Consider the following 15,201-nt stretch of genomic DNA (forward strand, 5'->3'; position numbering starts at 1 on the left):
CAAAAAAATATGTGCTGAGGCCGGGCACAGGGTGCATTGGCTCACACCTGTAATCTCAGCACTTTGGGAGGCCAAGGTGGGTGAATCGCTTGAGTCCAGGAGGTCAAGACTAGCCTGGGCAACACGGCGAAAACCCACCTCTACTACAAACACAAAAATTAGCCAGTCGTGATGGCACATGCCTGTAATGCCAGCCACTTGTGAGGCAGAGGCACGAGAATCACTTGAACCCAGGAGGCAGAGGTTACAATGAGCAGAGATTGAGTCACAGCACTGCAGCCTGGGCAACAGAACAAGACTCGGTCTCAAACAAACAAACTATATATATGTATGTGTGTGATTGTGTGTGTGTGTGTGTGTGTCTGTGTGTTGAGCAAGTGAGAAAATGTCAAAATCCCCTGAATTTAACTAAACCATATAACTCATGCTGTCCTCCCCCATGAGCCTTTTGTTAATCTGGGCACCAGAGTATAAGAAAGAGCTGAGTTTACAGATGGCTGCCAAGTCATCCCAGCTGAGCAAAGCAACAGGAGGGAATTACGTGAGTCACACATTGCTGAGAAGTGCCCTGTTTCCCCTTTATGAATTGTAATTTTCATCTGAAATTATAGGACAACGAGACATGACAGTTTTGTCATCTCGCTTAAGAATTATTTTGAAATGCTGATTTTAAGAACGAGGTTTTTATTAATGTAAATTATAGCCATAAAAACATGAAAGAGATCAAATAAGTGAAATATCAGCATATCTTTTTAATTTTTTTTAAATGGATGTGAGGCTTTCAGTGCTGCCCAGGTTGGCCTCAAACATGCAGCCTTGCCTCTTTGTGCGCCAGGACAACCGGCCCGAGTTATCGCGGCTTCCATCAGCATATCTTTCATATTTCTTTTCTCCCAAAACTTCTTTCCAAATGATAGATTTATATTGTCTCTCTTGGTCATTCTCACTAGCTCTGGAGCACTCTTGAAAACAGAAGATAAGAGCAGCACACCAACATGGCACATGTATACATATGTAAAAAACCTGCACGTTGTGCATATGTACCCTAGAACTTAAAGCATAATAAAAAATAAAAAATAAAAGATTCTTGTGTAAGTCCCAGCTCTGCCATTTACTAGCTTCTTGACCTTGAAGAAATCATTGAATTAGTCTGACTATTGCTTTTTTTTATAAAATTGGATGAATAGTATTCCACATTGCATACTTCTGCTATGGTCTGAATGTTTGTGTCCCCTCCACATTCATACTGAAATTCTAACTCCCAAGGTGATTAGGAGATGGGGCCTTTGATAGGTGATTAGGTCATGAGGGTGAAGTCCTCTTGAATGTGATCGATATACCAAGAGAAAAGGCCTGAGAGAAACCTCTGGCCTCTTCTGCCATGTGAGGACACAGCAAAAAGGCACCATGTATGGGCCAGAGGACATGCCTTCACCAGACACCAAATTGGCCCAGCACCTTGATGTGGACTTCTTAGTTTCCCCAACTGTGAGTAATAAATTTTTCTTTTTTTTAAACTAACCAGTCTATAATATTTCATTAATGCAGCCTGAGTAGACTAAGACAACTTCTCAGTATGGTTTCGATGATGAAATGAGATAATACAATCAAATGGGAAGCAACAGTAAAAACAACAGTCCTTCATTAAGTATTATCAACAGGTGATAATGATCTAATAGAATAAAACTAATACCACTTACCCAGCATCTGTCCTGTTGCCACAAAGGAGAGCATATCTTTCTCCTTCCAAATAATAAAAGTTTTCTGTTTCTGAAAAATAGGCAAGAAATGATATTCTATATGTAATTATGAGTTAGCGCCACATTGGAAATCAGTTTGGATCTCTGCAGAAGCTAAAATCCCTTTCTGCAATTGTGAAGAAAAGAGCAAATATCCTTGCCTTTTTAACCTAACATCCGATACACAAGCCAGCGCCTTTGGGAATCTAGCAAAATGTTGAGTGTTCAACATTTCTGGGAAGACTGCTTTGCCTTTAACAAAAGTTTCAATTTTTTATATACATGGCAAGGTGATTCTTACCTCGAATATAGTATGGGTTTCCTGTTTTGTTGTGCAGGGTTTCATTTTCATTCTCTTGGGGCCATCGAAAACATTTATGTTTCAGGTTGCCCATGAAGAGCCCCATCCCAATTAGAGAAAATACGCTCAGAAAAAACAGAGTGAGGATAATGACACCAATAAGCTTCTTCAAGCAGTGGGTCAGGACCCCTGCGAGGGACTTCAGACCTGGAAAGAGAAACATTTGCTTTTGGAATAGTGTAATATCTTGGAAAAGCACTATTGGCAAACTTCTCCCATAGCAACTGCATACTCCATTGAAATCAATAGTTTTATCTTATAATATTCTAATTATTTGGGTCTCATACATAAAGTGAATAATAAATCAAAAGTTGAGGTTTATGTATTACTGCTAATTTTTAACACCTAACAAAATAATTCAGACACACTATTTAAAATTAATTATTTGCTTGTTTCTCTTTACAAAGAAAAACAATCTCCCTCTCTTGGTTACTGCTTGTCATACCAACCTCCAGTGTTTGCAAGCATAAATAAAGGCGTAAGGTTATAAATCAAAATTAAAATGTTCTTGAAAAAATAAACAGCTTGAAACAGTAGTATTCTATATTATTCTTTAATTGACTTTATAATAATTCAATTTTGTGAGCTAATTAAATAAAATTATGAAGAATTTCAATAAACAAGAATGAGAATAACACAACTGTGATCTATGTAAACTGTATTTATAACAGAATACTAACAGAGAATTCAAACTTAAAACTGGCTTTATTTAAGGATATTCATTTTTCTAAGTAATACATGCTGACTTCTGAAAGTAGAAAAGTAGAAAAAACAAAAACAACATAATCATAGCTCATAGAATAAATTACTATCAACTTTTTTGTGTATAAACTTGCTTTCTGTCTTCCATCCTTCCCTCCCTCCTCCCTTTTCTTTTTCACTTGCTCTCTTATTTGCTAGTCTGTGTGCATTAGTTTCCTAATAACTGCTCAGCACAATGATTAATAAGAATATACTAACTCTGTGATGTTAACTATGCAAGTAGTCAACATTTGTATGCTTTAGTTTCATAATTTTTTAAAATGGAAATGATACCTGCTTTCTATCTTATTGTGAGAATTGAAAACTATTCTTTTGAATGACCTCAGATGATAAGATTTCTTGAGTAAAATATGACAGGGTTGAAATAAAGTCATCCTTGTGACTATAGAAATGTGATAATCTAGATTAAATATACAATTTTAATTTGACTTAATAATTAAATATATGTTTATAGCCTCCTTTTGCCACTTAGAATTGTATCATTCTTTTTATTACAAGCAAATCTTTTCAAAGTATTATACTAGATATATAATAGAACTTCAGTGTCAAACATACAACAGTGGTTTAGCGTTGATACACATGTTCACATTGTTTTCGAGAGATGTTGAACCAAAGTATAAACCAGATTATAAGCCTTCACTAAAACTGGAACATTTCAAAATATATTTGGCAGTTCATTAGAAAAAAATTAAATCACTTCAATGTAATTTCTGTAGTTACTATTCCAAACTTTTAAAATAGGTGTATTTGCATGGTGTGCTTATTTGGCAACGGTCATGAGTCCTTAGTGTATCTTTATACTAATTTTTTTTCATATTGTTTTGTCAGAAATGTTTTTAAGAAGAGCAATTCTTAAAGAAAAATACATGTCTGTGTGTATATATATATAGATTATATATATAAAATACATACAGATAGATAATTTCCATTGTATTCCAAATTTTTGGTGGAGCTTTAATTTTAGCACTGACATTTTGTTTGATGGAAAAGAAATGACACCATCACATTTTTATAAAATTAAATCTGCTAATCATTTTCATTAGTATATACTAATTAGATTTTGTTAGAAAGTTCTGGGCCATATGCCAATCTTGATCTTAATTTTCTGGTATAACTTCCTCCTTCTTTTAAATTTTAACCTTCGTTTTGCTTAGTGTAAGTCTATTATAGAGTTTAATCGTATTTCTGACTTCATATTAAAGTCTCTGCCTTGATAAAAAAAAATTTAAACCAATTGCATTTATTTTCGTAAATTAGGTTTACACTAGAATATACCTTACTTTTTTTATTTCTATATTATCCTTATTATTCACTGTGTTTATTTTCCTTTGTCAGTAAATCTACTGTGTCTATTTTTTCCTTTAGTATTTTAGATAAAATACATGTTTCGAGAACTTATATCCAATTTAAGTTCCTATTTTTAAATAACATGCGTATCTCTACATCAATAAGACTGTGTCTACTCAGTCCCACCACATAAGATGAGAAAATGATTGTATTTATTTTCTCACATTTCTCTATTCTTACTTCTCAGTTTTTGCTAATATAAGTAATGACCTTTGACCTAGTTATAATTGTTGAATTGTGTATTTTGTATCACATATTATCTATCATGATTTATAGAAAGGATAAAATTCAAATCCTTACAAGGGCTTCCCAGGAAGCACAAATTCACACAAACAGGGAGTTAAGAGGACTTGGATGAAGCTGCCTGACTTGAAGTGGCAGCTGGTCTTCATCCACGGCAGGTTGTTGTCATTCATAAATGTAGGTGGACCTATCCTGACAATTCATCCAAGTTAAATTGGATTTCAACATAAAATCATTATATTTTTATAATATTAACATCTATTTCAAAGTTTTCTAAAACATAAATAAAATATGTCTCTAGTCCAAGAATGAACCACAGAAGTCCAGGTGCCGACTTCTGATTTATAATATTTGCATTCTGTTTTGCAACTCACTAACAACAGTAATTTGCAATCCGTTCTGTGTCGAAATGGTTTCAGAGCTCATTGCAATTACTTTTGGAACTAAATACTCTCATTTCTAAATATTTTATTTTCATACTTATTTTTTCAGCAGATATTCTGAAAAGATACACAAGTACTGTTTGAGAACTCTTGCACAGCTGAGAACATACATTTGTTGACTATACATACAAATGACAGCCAAGTATAGAATTCTAGTGTCTCAACTTCCCTGCCTACACTTTCCCTCAAGCTCTGAAACTCCACTGCCTACTTAAGTTTACTATTAACATGAGGTCTAAGGGTGACCTGTCCATGATGTATGTTTCTTGCTTTTTTGCTTGAAGAATTTTATAATACTTTTATTCTTTAATACTTTACATTTATAACATTTTATAATATGTCTAAGTGTATACTGTAGTTATTATTGATCTAGTATAAGCTGATCTCTTTCATTTGTAGGGTCTTTTTCCAGTTAAAATTTTTTTAAGTTTTTTCTATTGTATGTATTTCAATAATTTGTCTTTTATATTCATTCTTGTCTGTTTTCAGGATCACCACTTATGCATAAGATGGAATTTAGTCTTTTCTCCTTCATTAATCCGTTCCATTTTTCAGTTATATTGTATTAATACAGAATTCCTCTAGTCTTCCTTTATACAAGCATGCTTGTTTGATGCACTGATAATACTATTTTATGGCTTCTATTACCGCTGAATGTTCATCTAGGGTGGTATAATTTTTATCACTTTTCTGTCTTAAAGTTAGTTATATTTGCCCATATTACTCTCTCATTTCATCATTTGTTGAGAGACTGCAAAAAGATAATTTATTATGTATGCTTCTATTTTTAAGCACATTTATTTTAAAAGAGGATACTTGCTTTCTATTAAATACGTTTCTCTTTCTATATTGCAAAATATTTTCATTCACTCCATATTGCTGGTATGTGCCTAGTACATTCTTCCTTGCAAAAAAAAGAGTGAGAGGTCTCTACTAGCCTGTAGGCTTCCAACTCTAGTGAATGAATTCTTCTTGTATTATTACAACTTGAATTCATCAGATGTATTTAATAATTCTTACCTCTAGTCTTAAGATGAAGATGCATGTGAAATACGTGGGGAGTAGTAAGGGAGCTAGAGCTGTGAAATTCCCATCAGGTTAACTCTCACTAATTGATTCCTTCACTAGATTTGATAAAGCTGCCATGCCACAGACAGTTTTTATTAAACAGCTTTACTGAGATATAATTCACGAGCTCCACAATTCAACAGCTTAATGTGCACAAATCAATGTTTGAGTATATTACAGCTTATGAATTATCACCATACTTTCCTATCTGTTTTTCTCATTTGTTCTGCCTGAACTACAAATACATAGCCTATATATATTTAGCCTTCTTCCTGGTCTATGAAAGTTGCCTGTAGGCTTTGTTTTTGCTTTTATTACATCCCTTATTTGCTTTCTTGATACAGCTATTTCATAACACTTCTGAATTGCAGTTAAAACATTCTGGGTAGCGTTGTTCTTATCTAACTGTTCTTATTCATTCACAATAACAAACTAGAAGGTGTTGGTGTGTTTCTGTTAGAATGTCTTCAGAAATGGGAGCTGTAACTTAGTCTTCAGCATCTTCCATCAATGTGGTAAAGTTGCAACCACACTAATAGAAGATGAATTTTGTGGTATGTGAATTGCACCCTATCCAAACACTCAAAGAAAAGGGGAATTCATCTTATTTTATATTACTTTGTTCATATCAACTGGTTTATTGATAAAATGAGGAAAAGAAAGAGGCAGATTAGATATGTCTAGACCACTATTTCTCTCAGAAGTCTAAGAAGAAGGTTTTAAGTTCAAATATAATTTGTAAGAATTACAAATTAAAATATATTTTACTGATGTCTATATTTTGGTTTTGTAAAAATTGAGCCTACACCAAATAAATAACAGTTAATGTATTTTTCTCCTCTTTCCTAGAGTGACATAAATGTAAATTTCAGATAACTCACTGGTTTCAGAGTGGAAACATTATTCAATATTTCCTCTGAACAACAACAGGGAAGTCCAAGTGAATACATGGCAGTATGTAAAACAAAATGAAGAAAAGATATTCAATGCAATTTCTTACCTTGATTTAAAGGAATAATTTTTAAAATTCTCAAAGTTCTTGCAGTTTGAAGCATTGGAATGAAGTTTAGAGGTGAGTATCTTATAATAACCCTGTGGAATTAAATTAGAGTTACCTAAAAGTCACATTACATCTTTGATACTTATTCTTGGCTTTTTATGGTTTTTGAAACTTATTTTTAAAACCATCTATGCAAACATTTCCCTCGATCACATGATTCCATATTGCAAACAGTTTTATTATTGATTAGAAGACAAAGATTACTGCAGTGGAAAGTGGCCAGGTAAATATTAATCTATAAACTTAAAGAGAGTTTACAAAAGTTTGACACTGTGAATACTCTTAATTTCTCATCAAATATTCTATACTATGTTCATAAATCTTTTGTTATCTAATTACTGAAAAGATAGTTACAATGAAAAATGAATATCTAGTTTTTTAAGGAATAAGATTCGTTTTAAGTATTTAAACTTATGATGACGGTAATTATGGTGGTGACATGAGATAAAGATGAAGAGAGGATGAGAATGAGGATGATGGTGATGACATTGATGATGATGGTGATAATGATGACAATGGTGATGGTGATGATGATGAAGGTGTAAGGCAGACTGTGTGTTGATTAAGGGCACAGACTCTGAAGCCAGACTGCTTGTGTAGAAATCCAGGCTCTACCATGAACTAAGTGTGCAAGATGAGCAAATTATTTAAATCTTTCTTGCCTCAGTTGCCTCAACTGTAAAGTGGGGTTAATAATACTTCCTGATTCAGAGGGTTTTTTGAGAGATTTAGTGAGTTAACTTATGCGAAGTACATAGAAGAGCACCTGGCACATAGTAAGGGCTCTGCAAGTGTTAACTAACAGAAAGAGCAAAACAGCAAAGATAATGGTAATAACAGTAAAAGTAGTGATGGTAATGATTACAGTGATATGATACACTATTTTAGATTGCTTACAATATAGCAGACACTCTTTATGACCTTTATAAATGTTATTTTAAAAATTGACCCACAATTTACAAATAGAAAATCACTTTAAATTATTTTTAACAAGAGTTTGATGCCAGTAATGATTTCCGTAGCTAGAATACACTAAATAGAAGTATTTTAAAAAGAGACATGAAATTGTTAGAATTGTCTGAAGCATTCCAGAAAATGTGTGTGAGGGGGTGGGTGTTTACGATACATTATTCTGATCTCTAGCATATTTACTGGTCTTAAGCAATGTAGCTACATGCAACGTAGATTGGGAATTGAGAATCAAATCTGCTAGGACCTTCTCCTAAGTATTCAGGGGATTCGCTCACTAAAAGGCACACTTAAAATGCACAAATTCAATATTTATCATTCTTGCTCCAAATAGAAAGCAGAAAATAACCCACTCCTTTCATTTTTATTGCATCTTCTGAGGACTAGGTCAGAGGCAGCTGAGAGAGCTCACTATGACTATAACTTTGAAGTATTCTCCACTTGCAGACTATCTTCAGGCAGAAATCTTTGTAGACGTCAATTATCTTTTATGAAAAACATTTGCTGAGCAAAACATTAAAATAGACTCAATTTAAAGAAATACTCACTCAAACACAGTTACGCTGAAATCGAGCCAGTTCCACGGATCACCAAGGAAGGAAAAAGATCCTGCCCAGACACCTCTTGCAAAGAGTTTTACGAGTATTTCAAATGTGTAAATTCCAAGCAAAGTATTCCTGCAGAAATTTTTTCATATAAATATTATTGGTGAGAATAATACATTGTCAACTCTGAAATACTATGTTTATGATAACTAGCTGGCATTTAAGAATAAGTCATCAGGAAGGTGAGACCAGGTCTACTTGGTAGGCCAAAACAAACCAACCACCAATAAATTAGACAACATTCAAGAAAGCAAGTGCTCCTTGAGCCCTAATTCAATGCTTTAAATAGGGTAGGCTGTGTCTTATGGCATTTGTCATGACATTTGACTTCTTAATTTGTTTATTACTGTAGCCATGTAGTATAATTTGAAGTCAGGTAGCATGATGCCTCCAGCTTTGTTCTTTTTGCTTAGAATTGCCTTGGCTATTTGGGCTCCTTTTTGGTTCTATATGAATTTTCTTTTACAGGAACATGGATGGAGCTGGAGGTCATTATCCTTAGCAAGCACAGAAACGGAAAACTAAATACTGCATGTTCTCACTTAAAAGTCGGAGCAAAATGGTGAGAACACATGGACACATCGAGGGGAACAACACACTGGGGCCTTTTGGAGGGCAGAGGATGGGAGGAGGGAGAGAATTACGAAAAAAATAACTAGTAAGTGTTAGGCTTAATACCTGGGTGATGAATAATCTGCATAACAAAACCCCATGACAAAAGTTTACCTATGTAACAAACCTGCACTTGTGCCTCTGAATTTAAAATAAAAGTTAAAAAAAATTTAAAAAATCAATAAATCTTAGCTGAGAGGTAACAGTCTTTACATATTATGTAGGTAAATGATAAAAACATCAAATATCAAATTTGATCCCTATAGGGATTACAAAATAATTAATAATCATCATTAAGGGCATGTATAAGATCTAATTTTATTTTATATATATATAATATATATATTGAAGCATTTTTTTAATGGTGATATTGTTATAGTCAACTTCCAAAATCAAAGCTCAAAAGGTAACTTCAAGAAAGCCTTTTCCCCCAGATAATTTAATGGGTCTTTCCATCCTTACAGTCTAATGCAAGCCAGACGACGGGTATGTCTTCAGAAAGAGAGGAATAGAACAGAAAGGGAGAAAGGGATTTTCTTAATGAATGAAAAGGAATGAAAGTTACCTGAGTTAGAAGCAAATCAGGAATGAGATTGCAACAGCAAAGAAAATAGATGTGAAGCACTGAAATATTATCTTAATCATTAACAAATATTAAATTTATTATAATATAACATATAATGTATTATATAATTCAATATTATTAAAATAAAATGTAAAATACTAAAAATATATAATTATATATGATATGTATAAAATAATTATATAACATACTCTAATACTGGTCTCCATTTTGGCAAATTAGTCAGGGACATGAATATGCAATCAAGCAGGACACTAATTAGAATAAACAGTCGGAAAAAGGTAGCTTATAGTCAAGGAATAATAGTTAATAAATAATATTGGAAAAGATCTATTTCTATTAAATATATTTATATACATTGAGCTAAAATATTTTCTTAAATGTTGAAAAATATTAATCTTATTGAACAATGGGCATTAATATTTGTTAATATTTACTATTGTTGTGTATATTAGAAAATATACTTTATATGTATTTTCAAATGCGGAACACTTAATGAAGTATAATCTAGATTTCAATATGACCTAACATGAGACATAAATTGAAAAGAGAAAAATACTGCAGAAATAGTTGAATAACAGTATAGTTGCAGTTAATGTCAGCACAGTTTAAAGTCAACAAGTCAACAGAAAAGGATATGGATGTGCCAAAACCTTGATAGTTGTTCCTCTGATACAACTGAAAGGAGACAATGTACACAAGATGGAAGCCGCATTGAATCTGAAGATTGTTCTATTTTTATTTAATACTATGAAAGTCTGTAAGAAGAAAAGCGATCAAGTGAAATTAGAACTCAGAACCATAATCTCATCAATTATGCAACAAATTGTCAATCATCATTATAGTTTTCGACTCTAACAGCTATACTTTTCTTTTTTTATATATTTTTATAGACTAAGTCAAATGGAAGGATTTTGATGTTTTTATTCGCATTGAGGCTTGTCTGTTTATCTACCATTTTTGCTTTTTGGGGTTTTTTGCTACTGTTACACCCAAGAAAGTTGTTAGTCTCAAGCCAACCTCTGGTCTCCTTAGAGAACTAACAGAATAGGAAGAACACAATATCCTAATGGCTCACGAACATCCATTTAAAAATGCCGGAGCCGGTGTATCTGAGAACGTAATGAATGCTAAAAGTTAGCTTTTATTTTAGAGCAAATCAAATGTGGGATTATGGTAGCAAAGAAGATTCAATGAATTGAAATAGTACTTTATAACAATTGTCTATGAAATAAAACCAAACTTGCATGATATCATTAACATACATATATCTAAACCAGAAATTTATAACATGTAAACCTAATACGTTGAGATATTAAAGCATTAAAATTCTAACAAAAAATAATGAAATATCAGAAATATTCTGAAATTAAAATTGAGTCATATATCTAAATATGTGTACATGCTTGTGTATGTACATGAACATGTACATACATATTCAAGTGTATATATATAATGTGTGTATATAATATATATTCATGTATATATATATAGTGTGTGTATATATATACCTGCATATGAGCAAGTTTGTATATTTTTATATTTGTGTGTGTATATATATATGTGCACTCATTGAAAGTGTGTATATATATATCCACTATATATCCATTTGGAAAAATTTTATTGTGGGGTATAAATAAATACAAATAGCAAACATTTTATAGCTTACAGTCTAAAAAAGTATATTTTATAATTTATAATATATAACATACTGAAGCACAATAAATTATAGTATACTAAAATTATATATTAAATATAATCTATTAGATGCTACAGTATTATATGTTATGGAGAGGCGATTATTTCTATTTGTATTTGTATATATACAGAAAAATAGACTACTTAGTACAAATATATATTCAACAATATTTCATGAATAAATGTTCTAAATGGAAACCAAATTGTGATATAATTCTTCTTAATAAAATATTTTCTAACACACAATCTGTGAACACTTTGACCTATACTATAGCTATCTTCCCTCTATTTTAAATGCAAACAGAAAATAAAAACTGGAAAGAGCCGAAGTAAATCTGATTTTTTAAAATGGGCTTTTCATGCTGTTTTCCAGAACAATCTCAAACTTCATACAAGATGTAATATATGTGATTGTGATGAGTAATTTCAGATATAATAATCTCCCAATTTAAGAGCTGAAATTGTTTTATTAATTATAAAAGTATTTTTATGCCACCTTTAAGAGAATAAACCTAATATAACACAAACAAATTGTCATTTATAACAGCACTTTTATACCAAGCTATCTGTGCAGTTCTTGCTCCAGATGCTTCATGGGAACTAGACCAAGAGTAAATCTGGGCCTTGGTTTATTTTTCAAAATATTTGGTTTTGTCTTCAATAACACAACTAGCACTTTGCCAACCGCGTCTGTACACACCGCAGGGTACTCAGAACTTTGCAATATTACACCTATCCCTACGGTTACTGTGCCATATCAATTATTATGACATAAACATAGCAAAAACTGAATGTAGAGGTAATTGAGATGAGGGCTTAACTTATACTTTCATTAAAATGCTCTCAAGATTAAGCATGTATATTATAACAATGCTGCATAATGCCCATGGAGGCTACCAGAGATACTGGAGTCTTTTAAGTTAATATATACATTTCTACCATAAAATGTCAATACTCTTCCACCATGACAAGTATTCCAAAGAATTGTAATTTATTTAAAAAAAAAAAATCACTTTGTCCTCCATCCAGAGAATGTGGTGCAATTCCTTGTCACCCATTTGATAATATCATTGAATGCTCTACAAATTAATTTTTTTCACTATGAAGCTAATTGTCACCTTCCCCAAATTTGATATTCTTTCTAGTTATTTCATTTTGTCAGTGGCAATCCCGTTCCTCTACGCTGAAAACCTTGGCATTTTTAGCCAGTCAAATTGTGCTGTTTCCTCTCAGCTTTGTTCTCTCTGTCTCCTCTTGACTTCAGTCCTGGATTACTCTCTCTGTTATTTCATCTTTCTAATCCTGTCTCTTCCATGCAATAGTCATTTAGAAATCTGTTGGATTAATGCTACTTAAACATTATATTCATTGCATCAGGCCTTTGATCACCATATTAAATCCACGTTGACATCTCCATTATCTTACCTCATATCTCACAACTTGCAACAGCTAAGTTTCCAGTTATAGCATCACTTTTTCTTTTCCTCCTTCCAGAATCATTCTCTGCTCTTACCTACACATAGGTCTTCCCTTTCCCTTATTAAAACTTTGAAGTGTTCTTTAAGCTATAACTCAAATTCTGCAGGATCCTTAATGATTCTTTCAGCTTCATTGGTTCACACCAATCTCTGATTTCTAAATGTGATTATTTTCATATTTAACATTTTGTGCTTGTTCTGGGGTTGGACATATAGTAGCAGGTGCCTAAAGTCATTCTGGAGATAAGGAGTAAGTATATGCATGTATGAATGAATAAAAATGATAAATAACATACAGGTTGTATTTACTTTTCTAACTTCTGAGTAAGCTCATCATATTGAACATTTTAAATTGTTGAGCACATTCTAGGCATTTTACAGGCATTTTAAAATTGAAAACCACAAATGGACAATCATCATGTTCCCTTAAAATATTTCACTTACATTAAGGCATACTAATACATATATTATGAAGTAAAATAATCCAAAATATACTACCTAAGCAGGTAAGATACCAGTTTTGATAAAAATCTCCAATATGTGTGCTCCCAAAATGAGACATCTTATGTAGTTCTGTATAATTTAAAATCAGATCTTGCCCTGTTTTTCATTATCTTTTTGTATCCTATCTCAATTACATTTTCTGTATATCTGGAAATAAAATAATAGAAATGTCATCAAAATAATCTCAATTAAATCTCACATTTTTTTTCTTGTAGTAGTATGGGTCCACATCTTCCAAGGGCTCTGACACCATTCCTTGAGAAAGGTTTCCATAAATAAATGGAAGCTCTTTGCCAACTTCCAAGTCAGGATTTGGCTTTAAATCTTCTTCATGTTCCTCATTATGTGTTTTAGCAATATGTTGTTTTATAAGTTCAAAAGACTCTTTAGTGAAGGGAACAAGGCCCTTAGGTTCTGGTGAAGCCAACATTTCCAATTTTATACCTGCAAAAAGTTCTATATTAAAGTTGGGTATACTAATAAAACCATAAAAGTACAAAAGGTTGGGACATGAAAAATAGAGACCAGTAAACTGAATGCATGCATTTAAAGAACATATTCCTTAGTTTTGTAGAAATCTAAGTTGTCCTGAGTTTTATTGTACTTAATATCGAACTTAATTTGTAATTTCATGAGTAACTCAATATACTTCACTTATTCATTGTTTTAAACTCTTTCTTTTACTGAAATCTACCTTTCAACTTCTCCATTATAATAAAAGAGATCTTTTTTAGAAAGATCTTTTTTGCTAGAGATACTTTTTCTGGTCAAATCCAATTATTTCCCTGGGAGACACATTTAACAATTGACTACACTTTTCTTCTTTAAACTTACTCTGCATTGGCTCTGCACCCTGCTCTTCCATGTCTCTTTTTGTATCTCTGATTACTTTTTAAAAATCAATTACAGTATCGGTCAAATATTAACCCAAATTTTAACTCTGATATCTCTTAAGGGTTTGCCTTCTTCCTCTGGTATATCTATCATTCTGATGAATGCATGGGCAAACAGAGTTTTAATTACTCTTTGCATACAAATATTTATCAAGTACATGAGAATATTTCCCAAATGCTTTCTTCCCCCAGCTGTCTATATAGTAACTTCACCAAAGGCAGCAACTTAACAGGTAAAACCAAAATTATTTATCTTTCTGCATTGCTAGAATTACTCTTTAACCTGTGAGCCACTGCAAAAATAAAAACTCAAACTGATCACCTTGAAAATTACTCATGGTATTTTTCTCTCTGTCATCAATCCTTACACACAAAATATTTTTCTTTCAACAGTTTTCTATTATGATTATTGAATACTCTTTATTTATATATGTCCTTGAACGTAATCATCTTTGTAATTCTATCTTTGGGGTACTCCAGTAGTCTTCACATATTTCAACTCTAGTCTTTACCTATTTCAAGATATCCTATAGGCAACTCAAAGTAGTGTTCATTAAATATAATTTCATGCATCAATTTGCCATTCATGAACCTGGTTCTTTTTTCACACATACAAACCTTTTATTTTACTAATTTGTTCCAGTCCAATTCCTGTCAAAATTTACCCTTCCAATGATTCTATTCAATGTCAATTGATTGATTTTTATTCATTTGTTTATCTAAACACTCTCTGTAATTTTATTATTGCAATTAAAGATAATAAATTTTGGTTTTGATACTGTGGCATTTTGCATCTGTGTATTTTCTTTCACAGTGCTGGCACTAGCTGAGTTACT

At 32.2% G+C, this 15,201-nt stretch overlaps 1 protein-coding gene across 1 annotated transcript in view; it reads right to left on the reverse strand.

The window, feature by feature from the left end:
- The window catches only part of SCN7A (sodium voltage-gated channel alpha subunit 7), a 96,154-nt gene that overhangs the window by 62,163 nt on the left and 18,790 nt on the right, over nt 1–15,201 (reverse strand). Inside the window, exons 2-8 of the mRNA XM_038001981.2 lie at nt 13,672–13,916; nt 10,432–10,550; nt 9,984–10,073; nt 8,541–8,669; nt 6,964–7,055; nt 2,041–2,247; nt 1,701–1,770 (exon numbers count right to left, since the gene is read on the reverse strand). Coding sequence (XP_037857909.2) covers nt 1,701–1,770; nt 2,041–2,247; nt 6,964–7,055; nt 8,541–8,669; nt 9,984–10,073; nt 10,432–10,550; nt 13,672–13,902 — 938 coding nt within the window. The 5' untranslated portion in view covers nt 13,903–13,916. The remainder of the gene's footprint in view (nt 1–1,700; nt 1,771–2,040; nt 2,248–6,963; nt 7,056–8,540; nt 8,670–9,983; nt 10,074–10,431; nt 10,551–13,671; nt 13,917–15,201) is intronic.

The sequence above is a fragment of the Chlorocebus sabaeus genome, chromosome 10 (assembly GCF_047675955.1).
Source record: "Chlorocebus sabaeus isolate Y175 chromosome 10, mChlSab1.0.hap1, whole genome shotgun sequence".
NCBI lineage: Eukaryota > Metazoa > Chordata > Mammalia > Primates > Cercopithecidae > Chlorocebus > Chlorocebus sabaeus.